Source organism: Neurospora tetrasperma (genome assembly GCF_000213175.1).
Source record: "Neurospora tetrasperma FGSC 2508 unplaced genomic scaffold NEUTE1scaffold_2, whole genome shotgun sequence".
NCBI lineage: Eukaryota > Fungi > Ascomycota > Sordariomycetes > Sordariales > Sordariaceae > Neurospora > Neurospora tetrasperma.
In genome coordinates, this window is record NW_009799100.1 from 5547008 (window position 1) to 5560990 (window position 13983).

The 13983-nt window shown below is 54.4% G+C and overlaps 3 protein-coding genes across 3 annotated transcripts; 2 read left to right on the forward strand and 1 right to left on the reverse strand.

The window, feature by feature from the left end:
- Nucleotides 1-1150: 1150 nt before the first annotated feature.
- Nucleotides 1151-4708, forward strand: NEUTE1DRAFT_80581 (uncharacterized protein; the record flags this gene model as incomplete). The annotated part of the gene is made up of 3 exons (XM_009851871.1): nt 1151-1488; nt 1548-4045; nt 4204-4708. The coding sequence occupies 3 exons, from the start codon at nt 1151-1153 to the stop codon at nt 4446-4448; spliced, it is 3081 nt and encodes a 1026-aa protein (XP_009850173.1).
- A 646-nt stretch (nt 4709-5354) lies between these two features.
- NEUTE1DRAFT_38343 (uncharacterized protein) lies at nt 5355-9313 on the reverse strand (the record flags this gene model as incomplete). The annotated part of the gene is made up of 3 exons (XM_009850440.1): nt 5355-6152; nt 6252-8035; nt 8092-9313. 3 exons carry the CDS (start codon nt 9311-9313, stop codon nt 5355-5357), a joined length of 3804 nt encoding a protein of 1267 aa, XP_009848742.1.
- A 1955-nt stretch (nt 9314-11268) lies between these two features.
- On the forward strand, nt 11269-13604 carry NEUTE1DRAFT_121677 (uncharacterized protein; the record flags this gene model as incomplete). Its single annotated transcript, XM_009851872.1, has 5 exons — nt 11269-11539; nt 11604-12226; nt 12284-12972; nt 13024-13173; nt 13224-13604. The coding sequence occupies 5 exons, from the start codon at nt 11356-11358 to the stop codon at nt 13261-13263; spliced, it is 1686 nt and encodes a 561-aa protein (XP_009850174.1).
- Between the last annotated feature and the right edge of the window lie 379 nt (nt 13605-13983).

The window sequence follows — 13983 nt, forward strand, 5'->3', positions numbered from 1 at the left end:
AAGGAGGATGTCAAGCCATACGTGTTTCAGGCGATGAGTAGATAATGTAAGCAAAGAAATTGGTCAGCCATATCATTTCTCCTCTGCATGAGCGTGTCCATTCGGAACCCGGGCCCCTGCAGTTTGCAAGTTGCTGGGTGAACTTGTAGAATCCAAAGGGATTGTGTAACAAGATCTCCTTGATAGCGTTGGGTGGCAAACGGCTGGATGCATCGGGGCTGATTTGATGCTGGCATACGGAGCGGAAGCAGACGAGACGGGAACGGCTCTAAGAGATGTTGAGATAAGCGAGGATGGTGAATCTGGGGATGGTGGTGATGTCGTCAAAACATGCCTGTTCGGTCAAGTGGACTGATGGCGGGTTGCAACATTGTCCTAAAGTATTAGGCTGTGATCAGTAGTAGAGTTATGATAAACGCTTATGCCAAAAGTAGGGGTCTCGGCTAGGTACACTACTGTGTACTTGTAGCGAACACTACAGGCAGGGGTGCGGTTACGTACCTGATTAGCTCAGCCAAGCGCGGGTCATGTAAAGTCTTGGCTTCAAGACTTCGTTCTTAGAATTCCAAGAAGTCCAAGCTTCACTTTGTCCTCTCTTTTTCCTCTTTTTAGTTCAGCGACGGGTGATTCACCACCAACAACACGCGATAGAAGACGACAAGAGGAAGCCGCTCTTTCGCCGTACACTACAACAAGACTGGCCTTCGATCACAAGAAGATCAGTCGACCTTTGTCCACCACCTTTTGAATGCGGCCTGTGCTGTTTGCCCGTCACAGAGTGCCACCACCACGCCTTCTGCGCATCCCAACTTCACCATCTTTGACGACGACAACGACAACTGCTTCGACAGCACTACCACTACAAACAACACCATCTTCGTCTTCCGCCTTGTCGCGCTTCCACCAATTGCGTCTCCAATCCACGTCTTCCCAACAGCAGCAAACATTCACTTCGCGCCACTCTCTGCCGGTCCTTAGCTGCAGTGTCCACCAACAACTACCCTTCCACGCCTCGATCACGCGAACGAGAAAAGACACCTCAACGGCCAGCCATTTTACCTCTACCGCAACACGCGCCTTTAGTCAGACGACCGGAAACAGCAACAGCTCCAGCTCCAGCTACGGTGACGCATCGTCCTATTCCGCAAATATGAACGGCACAAGCCCCGTCGCTCGCTCCAAGCGCAAGGAGCCTCCCCAATACTCTTCAGATGGCCGCCTGGCGAAGCACCACCGAACCAACGGCGATATCGACATGTCTTCTGCCGATGCAAACACCCCGACCGAAGACTTTGACGGTCACTACGAGGAGGAACCCCGCCATGTCTTGCCTCTCGCCCCCGGCGCCGACACGGCCGAGTGGCAAGCTACCATTGAGAATGTCGTCCGAAACGTTGTCTCGATCCGATTCTGCCAGACCTGCTCCTTCGATACCGACCCGGCCCTTACAAGCGAGGCCACCGGTTTCGTGGTGGATGCTGAGAGGGGGTTAGCTATACATATCCCTTCCTTTGTTGTCTTGCGCTGACCAATTCTTGTTACTAAAGTTACATCCTGACCAACCGTCACGTCGTTGGCTCCGGCCCCTTCTGGGGATACTGCATCTTCGACAACCACGAAGAGGTCGATGCCTACCCCGTCTACCGCGATCCCGTCCACGACTTCGGCATCCTCAAGTTCGATCCCAAGGCCATCAAGTACATGCCCGTCGCTGCCCTACCACTGCGACCAGACCTCGCCCGTGTCGGCATAGAAATTCGCGTGGTGGGTAACGATGCCGGAGAGAAGCTTAGTATCTTGTCTGGTGTGATCAGCAGGTTGGATCGTAACGCTCCCGAGTACGGAGACGGTTATAGTGATTTCAACACATGCTACTACCAGGCCAGCGCCGCCGCCAGCGGTGGTTCCTCGGGTTCTCCCGTCGTCAACAAGGACGGTTTTGCCGTGGCCCTGCAGGCTGGTGGTAGAGCCGATGGCGCCTCGACCGACTACTTCCTTCCTCTCGACAGGCCGCTTCGGGCGCTCAAGTGTCTCCAGGAGGGCAAGCCCATCACCCGTGGCGATATCCAGTGTCAGTTTGTGCTGAAGCCCTTTGACGAGTGTCGGAGACTGGGCCTTACCCCCGAATGGGAGGCTCAGGTCCGCAAGGCTTTCCCCAAGGAGACCAACATGCTGGTCGCCGAGATCATCCTCCCCGAGGGTCCCTCTCACAAGAAGCTTGAGGAGGGTGATGTCTTGATCAAGGTCAACGGCAAGCTCCTTACCCAGTTCATTCCTCTCGAGGAAACCCTCGACTCGAGCGTCGGCCAGACGGTCAAGCTTATGCTTCTCCGCGGCGGCGAGGAGGTCGAGGTGGAGATTGAGGTTGGCGACCTGCACCAGATTACCCCTGATCGCTTCGTGTCTGTGTCTGGCGGCAGCTTCCACAACCTTTCCTACCAGCAGGCCCGCCTTTACGGTGTTGCCTGCAAGGGTGTCTATGTTTGTGAGGCTGGTGGATCTTTCCGGTTCGACAACAACGAGAACGGCTGGATCATCCAATCCATCGATCAAAAGGAGACGCCCGACCTGGATACTTTCATCGAGGTGATGAAGGGCATTCCCGACAAAGCTCGAGTTGTTATCACGTACAAACACTTGAGGGACATGCACACCCTACACACCACCGTTATCTACGTCGACCGGCACTGGGCCAAGAAGATGAAGCTGGCTGTGAGAAACGACGAGACGGGTCTCTGGGACTTTTCCAACCTCAGTGACGCCCTTCCTGCCGTCGCTCCTGTTCCCAGGAAAGCCTCCTTCATCCAACTGGAAAACACGTCTCATCCGGCCGTCGCCGATCTCGTCAAGAGTTTCGTCCACGTCAGCGTCACCATGCCCGTCAAACTAGATGGTTTCCCCAAGAACAGGAAATGGGGCATGGGTCTGGTTATAGACGCGGAGAAGGGCCTGGTGATTATTTCCCGGGCTATTGTTCCCTACGACCTGTGCGACATTACCATCACCATTGCCGATTCCATCGTCGTCGAGGGCAAAGTGGTCTTCCTGCACCCGCTCCAGAACTACGCCGTCATCCAGTACGACCCCAAACTTGTCGACGCCCCCGTTCGTTCCGCCAAGCTGTCCAGCGAGATGATCAGCCAGGGCGCGTCCACCTACTTTATTGGATACAACCGCATTGGCCGCATTGTTCACACTGCCACCACCGTCACGGAGATGTTCGCCGTCACCATTCCCGCTAACTCCGGAGCGCCTCGATACCGCGCTGTCAATGTTGACGCCATCACTGTCGACACCAACCTCTCGGGCCAGTGCGGCAGCGGCGTGCTTGTCGCCCAAGACGGCACCGTCCAGGCCCTCTGGCTCACCTATCTCGGCGAGCGCAACCCCAGCAGCCACCGCGACGAGGAATACCACCTCGGCCTGGCCACGCCCACCCTCCTGCCCGTCATCTCGCAACTCCAGCAGGGAATCACCCCCAAGCTGCGGCTGTTGAGCTGCGAGTTCCGCGCCATCCAGATGTCCCAGGCCCGTATCATGGGTGTGTCCGAAGAGTGGATCCAAAAGGTATCCCTCGTCAACACGGCCCACCACCAGCTCTTCCTGGTAACCAAGCGCACCTACGAGCGCAACGAGCCCGCAGGCGACCACCTCAAGGAAGGCGATATCCTCCTCACCCTCAACAACCAGCTCATCACCAAGATCTCGGAGCTCGACGTCATGTACTCGCACGACTACCTCGACGCCGTCATCGTCCGCAACACCAAGGAGCTGCACATCAAGCTGCCCACCGTTGCCGCCGACGACGCCGAGACCGACCACGCCATCTCCTTCTGCGGCGCCATCTTGCACAGGCCGCATCTCGCTGTCAGGCAACAGATCAGCAAGCTGTTTAGCGAGGTTTATGTGAGCGCCCGGACTCGTGGAAGCCCGGCGTATCAGTATGGACTTGCGCCGACGAATTTCGTTACGCATGTTAATGGCAAGCGCACGCCTGATCTTAAGAGCTTCTTGGACGCGGTGGTGGGGATCCCTGACAATACTTGTAAGTTTTTTCTCTTCTTTTATTTCCACCGTTTTTGTTTTGTTTTGGGGGAGACCCCCAAACCCCCCCTTTTTTGTCGCTCGCTTCGCTCGATTAACCCTAACCCCAACCTTGCTTTTCACTGCAACTTCTGACTAACCACCGAAAATGATGGATAGACTTCCGCCTCAAATGCATGACCTTCGACTCGGTCCCCTGGGTTGTCACCATGAAGAAGAACGAGCACTACTTCCCCACCACGGAGCTGATCAAGGACCCTTCGGAGCCGCTGACGGGATGGAGGAGAATCACGTACGAAGGAGGCAAGAAGATTGAGGGTGAAGGACACGAGGGTGTTGGTGTTGCGGTGCTAGGGGAGGATCAAGGCGAAGCAGGGGAGGGGGATGTTGATGGGTGCTGTTAGGTGTGATGACTAGTGAGTGAGTGGAGTTTTGGATGGGGTTGTTGAAGGAGAGGGGGAAGACTTGGAAGAAGAAAGAAAGACAGGGGATATCGGGAGAAGGAAGAATAAAAAGGGAATTAAATGTATACCAAGGGAATAATAGGCAGGCAATGAAGAAGAAAATGGGATGTTATGGGGAATAAGATAAGGCAGTGGAATTGTATGGATGCATGGATTGGTGAGCTGTCTACACACAGTCCAATACTGATTTATGTTTTAGCGCTAGACCTTGCGTCAACTTCCCTAGGTGGTTCCATGCTTGTGGACATCCCAGATAATCACCTACTCAATGGAGGTAGCCCCGAGGGTGGAATGTGTGATTGATTCCATGGGTTGTTGTTTTGATTTGCTTGTTACCAACGACGGACCATCACCTCTTATCAATTCCATCTAGCTCTCTTCATATTGGTCAAGGCACTTGGGCTCATCTCTATCTGTACACAAACTTATCGGAACAGTCCAGGTCTTATTCATAATCTCGTCTCATGTCGTCTATAGTCATCATATTTTGTCCATTCATCCATTCATCCATTCATCCATCACCGAAAACACACAAATACAGAGAGAGAGAATGAGAGTAATGTGATAAGTAGAGTTGTACAAACCCCCCACACCGCCAAAAATCAACCACCTACTGTAGTGCATACCTACACTACAGGTACTTAGCTATTCATAACGTGACGTAATGTAACGTAACCTCCAATCCGGGTATCAAGAAACAAAATACACAAATGCTTTCTTCTTTTGATGCCTGTCTCCCAGGTCCAGTCCAGTCCAGGCTCTTCCTTCTCCCTTCTCCCTTCTTTTACTTCTCCACCCTTATTTTTGAGATAATACCAGCAACAGCCGGAAACAGAAGCCGAACATCTAATCCGACTCTCCTCTCCCCGACCAACTCGAAATATACCCCTCGCCTCCTTCCTGTCCGTATCTCGGTCCACCAGGACCATCTTCACTACCTCCGTACGAATATCCTTCGGCTTCGTCGAGTGAGAAGCTGGATAGGTATTCCACTTCAATATCCACAGCTTGATGGCTTTGGCCTTGCGATCGGCTACGTGATCGTTGTCGACGGGGTCGATGGTCGGAATAATCGGATTCGTATTCGAAGACGTAGTCGGAGCCTTCGTATTCTTCTTCGGATGATGATGATGACTCGGATAAGGCTGACGAAGATGGCGGTTCGGGTTCGGTTTGGTCTTCATCGTCGGCATCTTCTTCTTCTTCTTCGATATCACTCATCCCTTGACATGATTCGTCGTTTTGGTATTCGTACTGCCGTTGTTGTCCATGGTTATGGTCGTGCTCACCCAAGAGTTCGGTTCCGTTTTCGTCTTCGTCGTCCACAGCAAACTTGGACAAAAACCACGCCGCAGACCCCGAAATCAACACAACGACCGCTCCCATAATCAGATTCAAGACCGTCTCGCCAATCTGACTGAACAATCCAAGTCTGAGAAGAGCCTCGTAAACCATCGCGGTCATGACGGCCCGGCTCGTGACTCTCTTCATAACCTCGCCATGCCGCACCCAAAATATTTCCCCTTCATTCTCGATTTTCATCCTCCACTCCTTCCAACTTCCTTTTTTTACCCCTTGACTCCAAAAATCCTTTGCCCACTCCTCACTCGTCATTCGGCCACTCGTACCCAAACCAGTTTTCGTCTTAAAGCGGTTGTATCGGGCACCGCCATACAGTCACGTCCCACCTCCGGTTCCATCTCCCGCCGCCACAGAAGCAGCAGCCCCACCGCCGCTCCTGACCCTCTCCTTCCACCTTGCAAATTCCATCACATTGAGCTCGTGCGCCTCCCTAGCTTGGGCCCACTTCTGCATCACCGTCTTATCCTCCTCCATCCACGCCAAATACTCCAACATTTCCTTGTCGCCCAGCTGCGTGACCCACGCGGGGCCCTTTTGCTCGTTCTTGATCTTGCGGGCGGCAAAGTGGTCTACAACGCGCCCGTTGAAGGTGTTGAACTGGTGAATGTACAACTTGAACTGTTCGGCGTACAGCGCCCACTGCGAGGGCGTCACCTGACTAGGGGTTGCCAGAGCAGCTGGTGGGCTGGGCGCCTTGGGTGGCGTGGGGAAGTTGATGTTCTTGGGCTTGATCTTTTCGCGCTCAAACGGCGGGAGTGTAGTTGACGCCCTTGATTCGAAAGGGAGGTTGGTTTTGAGGTCCGCCGAGAACGAACTTAGGCCTGTGCCGCTGGGGCTAACCAGTTTGTCGACGTCAAAGTTGCCAAAGATGGGGCGAAGGTCACTGTCCTCTGAGCCGGCGTTGGGAACTGGGATTGGTCGGTGAGTAGCATTGGCAGCGCTGCTGCTACGGCGAGAGCTAGTACCGCCATTGGAAGTCTTGACGCCGTTGTTGTTGAGGTTACCGGCGCGCCATTCTGGCTTGGACGGCTCCAAGTTGACATTGCGCGCGCTACCCCCGTTTAGGTTGATAATGGTGGGAATGCCATGAGCGGGAGTCGGAGGCGGCGCGGCGGGAGGAACAGCGTGTGCCGGCGTAGGTGGCGGGGGAGGCTCATCGATATCCATAGCCATAGGGCTAGGCGCTCCGCCATTGATGCCACTTTCATCGACACCAGCTGCCGAGTTCGACCTGCTCTTTCCCTCGCTGCTGCTTGTCTCCTCTTCATCCACCAAGCCAGCAGTGCCCGCAGTCATCTTGACCGGCCTCGGCTTACGGATGGGTCGCACATTTCGTGTAGGCGAAGTCGACGATTTCTTGGCTGGCGGGGGCGGAACAAAGGTATGCGGACCGAATTCCGCTTGCCATTGACCGGCGTCAAAGGCACTGGCTTTCTTACCTGCATCGTTTGTCTCGCTCGGCGGACGAGTTGCGCCGCTAACCGACTCGTTGGAAGAGGTATACGTCTTTTTGAGGGGCGATTGGCGGCCGCGGGGGACCGAGCGTGCTCGCTGCTTTGCGCGCAAAAAGGCGTCAGCTCCGGGAATGGTGGTCGGTCCACCGGCGTTGAATTGAAATCCTGCACCAACCTTTTCCTGGTCCACAAAGCTGGCGTTGATATTATGAACGCCACTGCGGGTAAAATCGGCCGACGCCTGCGGCTTCGGGGTATATCCATCGTCGTCGGGGACGGCGAAACTATGGGGGTATACGCTGTTAGTCGCTCGCTGCTTCTGGACCCTGTTGTGTGCGTTCGTCTTTCTGGGCGAGAGGGGGTCGTCGATCGGCTTGATATGCTGTCTCCGTGAATGCATCTTACGCCTTCCCAGGAGAAGCTGCAGCTGGTCATGCATGTCCTTTTCAAACGAAGACTTGTCCCCGGAGGTCGACTGATCTCCACTCGGAGTGTTCCTGCCATGAGACGCCCGGTTATTTGCCGTCTCTTCATGAGCTCTTCCGCGGTAACTTCCCGCGCCGGCACGACTAAACACATGCGGCGGTCGAATCTTGCTGGGTTGACCGAAAGAGGAGGTTTGTTGGAAGTATTCATCGGGTTTAAAGAAAGGAGATGGGGCGTACACTTTGGGGCCATCCTGCTGCGCCGATTCCGAGGTTGGGGCTTGAGCTGTGTAAGACCGTTAGCCACTACTGGTTCTCGAGGTCCAGATCTGGCTGACATACCGTTCGAGTTGCTCCTCATAGATGAGGTGGACGCACGTGGCGTAGGGTTGGCTTCTGTATTGGGCGCTGACCTGGGTTCAGCTTCCTGGGCATAATAACGCGCGCTGGCTCGCGGCTCAGCTTTCGAGGTTCCAGAGGATGTGGTTCCGCCGTTGGCCGCCTTCCCGAAGCTGTTGGACTCACCGACACTAGCGCTGCGTTGTCGCGACGAGCGCGGAGGGGGCGCCTCTTCCTCGGATTCCTGGGTAGGCCGGGATGGGTCTTTCATGGACTTTGCGCGGTTGACGTTGGCACCTTCAAACGGGTTGAACTTTTCGCCGATATGCGAGGCATAGGGGGTCCGTTGCCTGCTGTCCAAGTAGGTTTCGCTGAACTTTTCGCTCAAGGGGTCCACGGGGGTGGGACTCGATTGCGGCCGTGATTTCCTGATGTTAGCGGCGGTATCCTCAAACATGTTGGTGGTGGCCGTGTAGTGGGCGCTGGAAGTGTAGTTGTGCCTCGACACGGGTGGCTCGTCGCCGACTGGGGAATCCGGTGAATAGCCAGCCCGTCTGGTGGTACCAAAGGCAGCATCGGCACGACGTGCCTGCCCCGCGGTCCGTGGTGGTACGGGAGGCGGCTCCCTCCTGGCGCTTTCGGTCCGTTCGGTCCGTTCCGTTCGAGCTGACGCATAACCCGACGACTTGGGCGTTGACGAAGATGTCTGGCCTGACTTGGCGCTTGAGCGCATGGCGTCCCAAGCGCGCAGATTGTCGGCAGCAGAGGCCGTTTTTGGGGGAACCGGTCTGGAAGATGAGGAGGACGACGGTGTCGCCCAAGACGAATAGCGTGCGTGTGCCGACGGACCGGGGTCGGGACGAGACGGCATATGAGGGGTTCGTCGCGTGGGAGGGGCGCCATATCGGTCTGCCATTTCGGCCGAGACGTTGGAGTAGGGGTTTCCGCGGTGGCCAGAGGCAGTCGCGTACCTGCTGGCAGAAGCTGATCCTCGTTTCCGGTAGGCATCGTACTTGGCCTTCATGGACACGTCGGTGAGGACCTCATGTGCGGCTTGGATGTGGATGAAGCGATCCTTGGCCTCCTCCTCTTTTCCTGGGTTGCGATCGGGGTGGTATTTGAGGGCCAGCTTCTTGAACTGCTTCTTCACCTCGACGACATCGGCCGTGGAGGACAGTTCGAGGTCCGCATAGTAGTCGCGGTCGTAGTCCAGCTTTACTACCATGTTGACGGCGTTGTGATGTTGGGTAAAGGGACAGAAAAAGCTTGCATGCCCCCTCGGTAGTGTATATCGATGGTACCGTATATGTCGAAAGACTCGCTGTTCAGAGCGATGTAACGAGGAGAGATGATCCAAAACTGGATGGGAAGCGGGGGAACGTGGCAGTAGGTTGCGACGAACAAGGGTGGTTGCTAGGTATGGTCGGTTGGTTGGAATGTTTTGTTTGCTAGCGAGAGGCAATGAATGTCTGGGTGTTGGACAGACAGCACGGCAGGGAGAGAGAAGGAAGCAAAGGTGGTGAATGGGTACAGTAGGTAGGTCGCGTGAAGTGGTGTTGTCGGTTGTCGGGCACGAATGACAACAGTCGGGTGAGTGGGTGGGTGAAATCTCGGCGGGATCAACGAGCGAATGTGCGGTCGAGCTGGTTCGTTGTCTGGAGGAGGAGAAAGATGGCGGCTTGTTAGGCTGACTGGTTTGAAGATCAGGGCGGGCTGCGTCACTGACCAGGGCTTCCATGGATTGCTTGGATTGGCAGGATGCGGGGCAGGCAGGGCAGGGCAGGGGAGGCAGGGCATTAATATTTACATGGCAGGGCAGTGAAGCAGGCAAGTTCCCCTGTCTTTTTCCCGTCTGTTGAAGCGTGACGAATGCAGCTGTAGCGTAGTGGAAGGATTCCCTTGTTGACATACGCAAGGGCAAGGACAAGACGCGGCTGTTACTGTTGACCCGTATTGGTGTTTGGGACAACTTGGTGGTGACAGCCGAGTTGATGTTGTTGAAGAATAAACTTGGTTGCGATAAGCTTGTGATAAGCACGCGGGGCCTGAACCTCCAAGAAACCTCAACTCGGTAGTCATGTGTAGCTTGTTGAATACGGCAAGGAATTAAGACGGATACACTCTTGACTACCTCTACCTCTACCAGAGTTAGTAGGGCTGCAGTATTGTAACCCAGACCGCTTCTAAATCGTACCAACGTCTGTGAAGCTGTGTGCTTGACAGGCAACATGTTCCTGTCACAAACCTCCAGCTGGCGGTGGGAGCCAAGATAAAAGAGTGGGGCTTTCTACGGTAGGCCAATACATATAAATCAGGTAGCAAGTTGGGAGCTCGGACCAGTCTTCAATTGACCACAACTATAACCCACACTTGGGCCACTGTAGTCGGCATCTTCATCCCACGTCGGGTATTTCCCCAACCTTTCCAGGCTGAGTCCCCAGGGCCAAGCATTGACTCTATTCTCCTTTCTGGGTTGCCCCTAGAATCAGACCGAGACAGCAACCTCGGATGTCTACACGGACATGGCTTCCGATATTGACCGACCAACCTCTGCCTCTCTGTCCGAAGACAGTCCGGTCATGCCCCGGCCCGGCGGATGGCTCCATGATGCCGTATAGCCCGCATGGCCAAGGACACAAGGACGCAAAGCACGCGGAGACCAGGGGCTGGGACAGTGTTTTTTTCACATGTAAGCTGTCTGGTGGGTTACCCGCTAACAAAAAGTGCCGAGACCTGCAATACTGCTGAAGTTAGCAGCTACAGACAAGAGCAGATACTGTTTTCTTTGTCAGTCGAAGCCTTCAAGTTCTCAGAATGGTATGAACAAACACTTCGAGTTACACACTACACGCCTCTCATTGCCGTTAGTGACTGGATGAGATACGGACTGTGGCTCTGAATGTAGCCTGCTGCATGACTTGGCTGAACCCTTGCTAAGGAAGCACATGGCTACACAGTACCAACAATATGGACGCAACCATCACCTGCCACCAACCTCATTCTTACAACACCATTTTTATACTTATAAGCTCTTCCCTATCTCTCCTCCCGGAACATCTGTAGCGTCAAGTCCTTCACTTGTAGACAACACTCTGAATAAGAACTGCCAGGGCAGGCAAAAACACTTGCCCATCCTTCTGTCAATCCAGCTTCGACTCTCACGAATCTTATCCCAATGATCTTCGTCGTCGAGTTCTTCTCTCTACTTCTCAAGCAAATCTTTCCATCTACCAGACAAATTGACTGAGAGACACCCCATCTCTCGGCATGTTGTCAACCGGAGTGGACATCGAGGGGCGGCCCCCAACCATCGTCAAGACGGCAGCGGACGCCGAAAAGGTCGCTGGTTCTAGAACCGATATCGCTCATGATGAGGTCGCTTCCTTGTCCAGTGGCACCCTCGGCGACAATACCCATCGGAAGCTCAAGTCGCGCCATATCCAGCTGATCGGTGCGGTATATCCTGTTCTTCCTGTCCTATCCACTGACTAACTGACACGAATCACCAAAAACAGGCATTGGAGGCACCATCGGTACGGCCTTTTACGTCCAGATCGGCAAAGGTCTCCTCAACGGAGGGCCTGCCAGCTTGTTTCTGGCCTTCACCATCTGGTGTACCTTTATCCTGGCCATCACCATGTGCATGGCCGAAATGGTCACCTATCTGCCCATCTCTTCGCCCTTCATCCGCTTTGCTGGCCGCTACGTGGACGAGGCCTTTGGATTCGCTGCGGGCTGGAACTTTTTCATCTTCGAAGCGGCCATGGTGCCCTTCGAACTCACCGCTTGTAACCTGATCATTCACTACTGGAGCGACGCCGTACCTGTCAGCGGCATCATTGCCATCACGCTGGTCATCTACGGATTAGTCAACCTGTTGGCTGTGGAGTGGTATGGCGAAACCGAGTTCTGGGCTGCGCTGGGCAAGTTTCTGCTCATTGTGGGATTGCTCATTTTCACCTTTATCGTCATGGTGGGCGGTAATCCACTGGGAGATCGATTTGGGTTCAGATACTGGAAGGACCCCAGCGCTTTCACCGAGTTGTATTACACTGGCTCGCTTGGTCGCTGGCTGGGCTTCCTTCAGTGCTTGATTCAGGCAAGCTTTACCATTGCCGGACCGGATTACGTTGCCATGGTGTGTATCCCTTTATCCACATAATCAACCCAAACAAAACAAAACTGACACCCGCAGGCCGCCGGCGAAGCAGAAAACCCCCGCGTCGTCATGCCCCGCGCCTTCAACGCCGTCTTCTACCGTCTCACAGCGTTCTTCGTCCTCGGCTCTCTCGCCGTCGGTATTCTCGTCCCTTACAATGACGCCGAGATGGCCCTCGCCTTTTCCTCCGGTGCTCCCGGCGCCGCCGCCTCTCCCTACGTTGTCGCCATGAACCGGCTCCGCATCCGCGTCCTCCCCGACATTGTCAACGCCATGGTCCTCACCGCCGCCTTCTCCGCTGGCAACAGCTACGTTTACTGCGCCTCGCGCTCCCTCTATGGTCTGGCGCTCGAGGGTAAAGCCCCCAAGGCGCTGCTCAAGTGCACCCGATCCGGAGTGCCCATTTACTGTGTCATGATCGTGCTGTGCTTTGGCTTGTTGGCTTTTCTGCAGGTCAGCAACAGCGCGGCCGTGGTCCTTTCGTGGTTCATCAGCTTGATGACGGCCAGCCAGCTGATCAACTATAGCGTCACTTGCACTTCGTATTTGAGATGGTACGCGGCGCTCAAGGCGCAGGGGGTCAGTAGGGATAAGTTGCCGTACAAGGGGCTTTTCCAGCCCTATGCGGGGTGGTATGGGCTGTGCGGGTGCTTTGTCATGACGTTTGTGGGAGGGTATACGGTGTTTTTGCCGGGGCAGTGGAGCGTTCCTACGTTTTTCTTCTCGTGAGTTTATTCCACCTTGCTTTTGGTAGGTGATATCGCTGACAGTCTCAGGTACACCATGATTGGGGTTTGTCCTGTGCTCTTTGTGGTGTGGAAGATTGTGAAGAAGACGAAATTCCACAAGGCCGAGGAGATTGACTTGCACAAGAATCTGGACGAAGTGGAGGAGTATCAGGCAAATTATGTGCCAACCCCGTCTAGGTGAGTCAAACCCGAAGCTTACTAGAACTCGAAGACTGACGTTTTGATAGGAATCGGTTCGAATGGGTTTTGGACTGGCTGTTTGGTTAGTAAATACCAGGAGGCAGCTATCAGGTTCTTGCCTCTTCCTCTCAGGAAAGCTGAATTGCATTTTGCACAGGGCGCCTCGAGTCCGCATCTGTCCCATGGTGACTTGTTTGCTACTCCGTGGCTTCCCGAAAAGAATAAATAAGGGATTGTAGGGAATGGCAAGACCATGCGCACAGTGGGAGAAGAGGATTGTTTGGTTACTAAGATCAGGTAGATATCTCTGCGAGTACGACCGAGGAAGCGCGTCCCAAGTGTGGAAGGAAACTTGAACGTGATCAAATCTACCACCCCCATTCTCCTTACATTCCAAGCAGAACCTCATTCAGCAGTTGGTGTCTCCTAACTCCTCGGGCTTCCCTGACATTTCCGCTGGCCTGCAGTTTGTACAGACAAAACCGGCTGAACTACACTGCATGCAGCTTTCATGGCACATGCAGAACAAGAAACAATATAAATATCAGAGACGGGCCGCTTCCCCTCTGCCACACCCATCAACCCTTTCTTCGCACAAGATTATCGAGCATCCAAACGTGAGAGCTTCCTTGACGAGTTTCGTCTTCACTGGATCTAGCAACCTTTACACATTCACCCATCTAAAGTAACCGAGCGGCATTTCCCCCCGTCCTCAGAGAAACCAATCGCTGCCAAAAAAAAACGTGACGGATAGTCTGCCATTCTCTCTTCACTACAGATACCCAGCAAACAACGCGGTCCAACCAC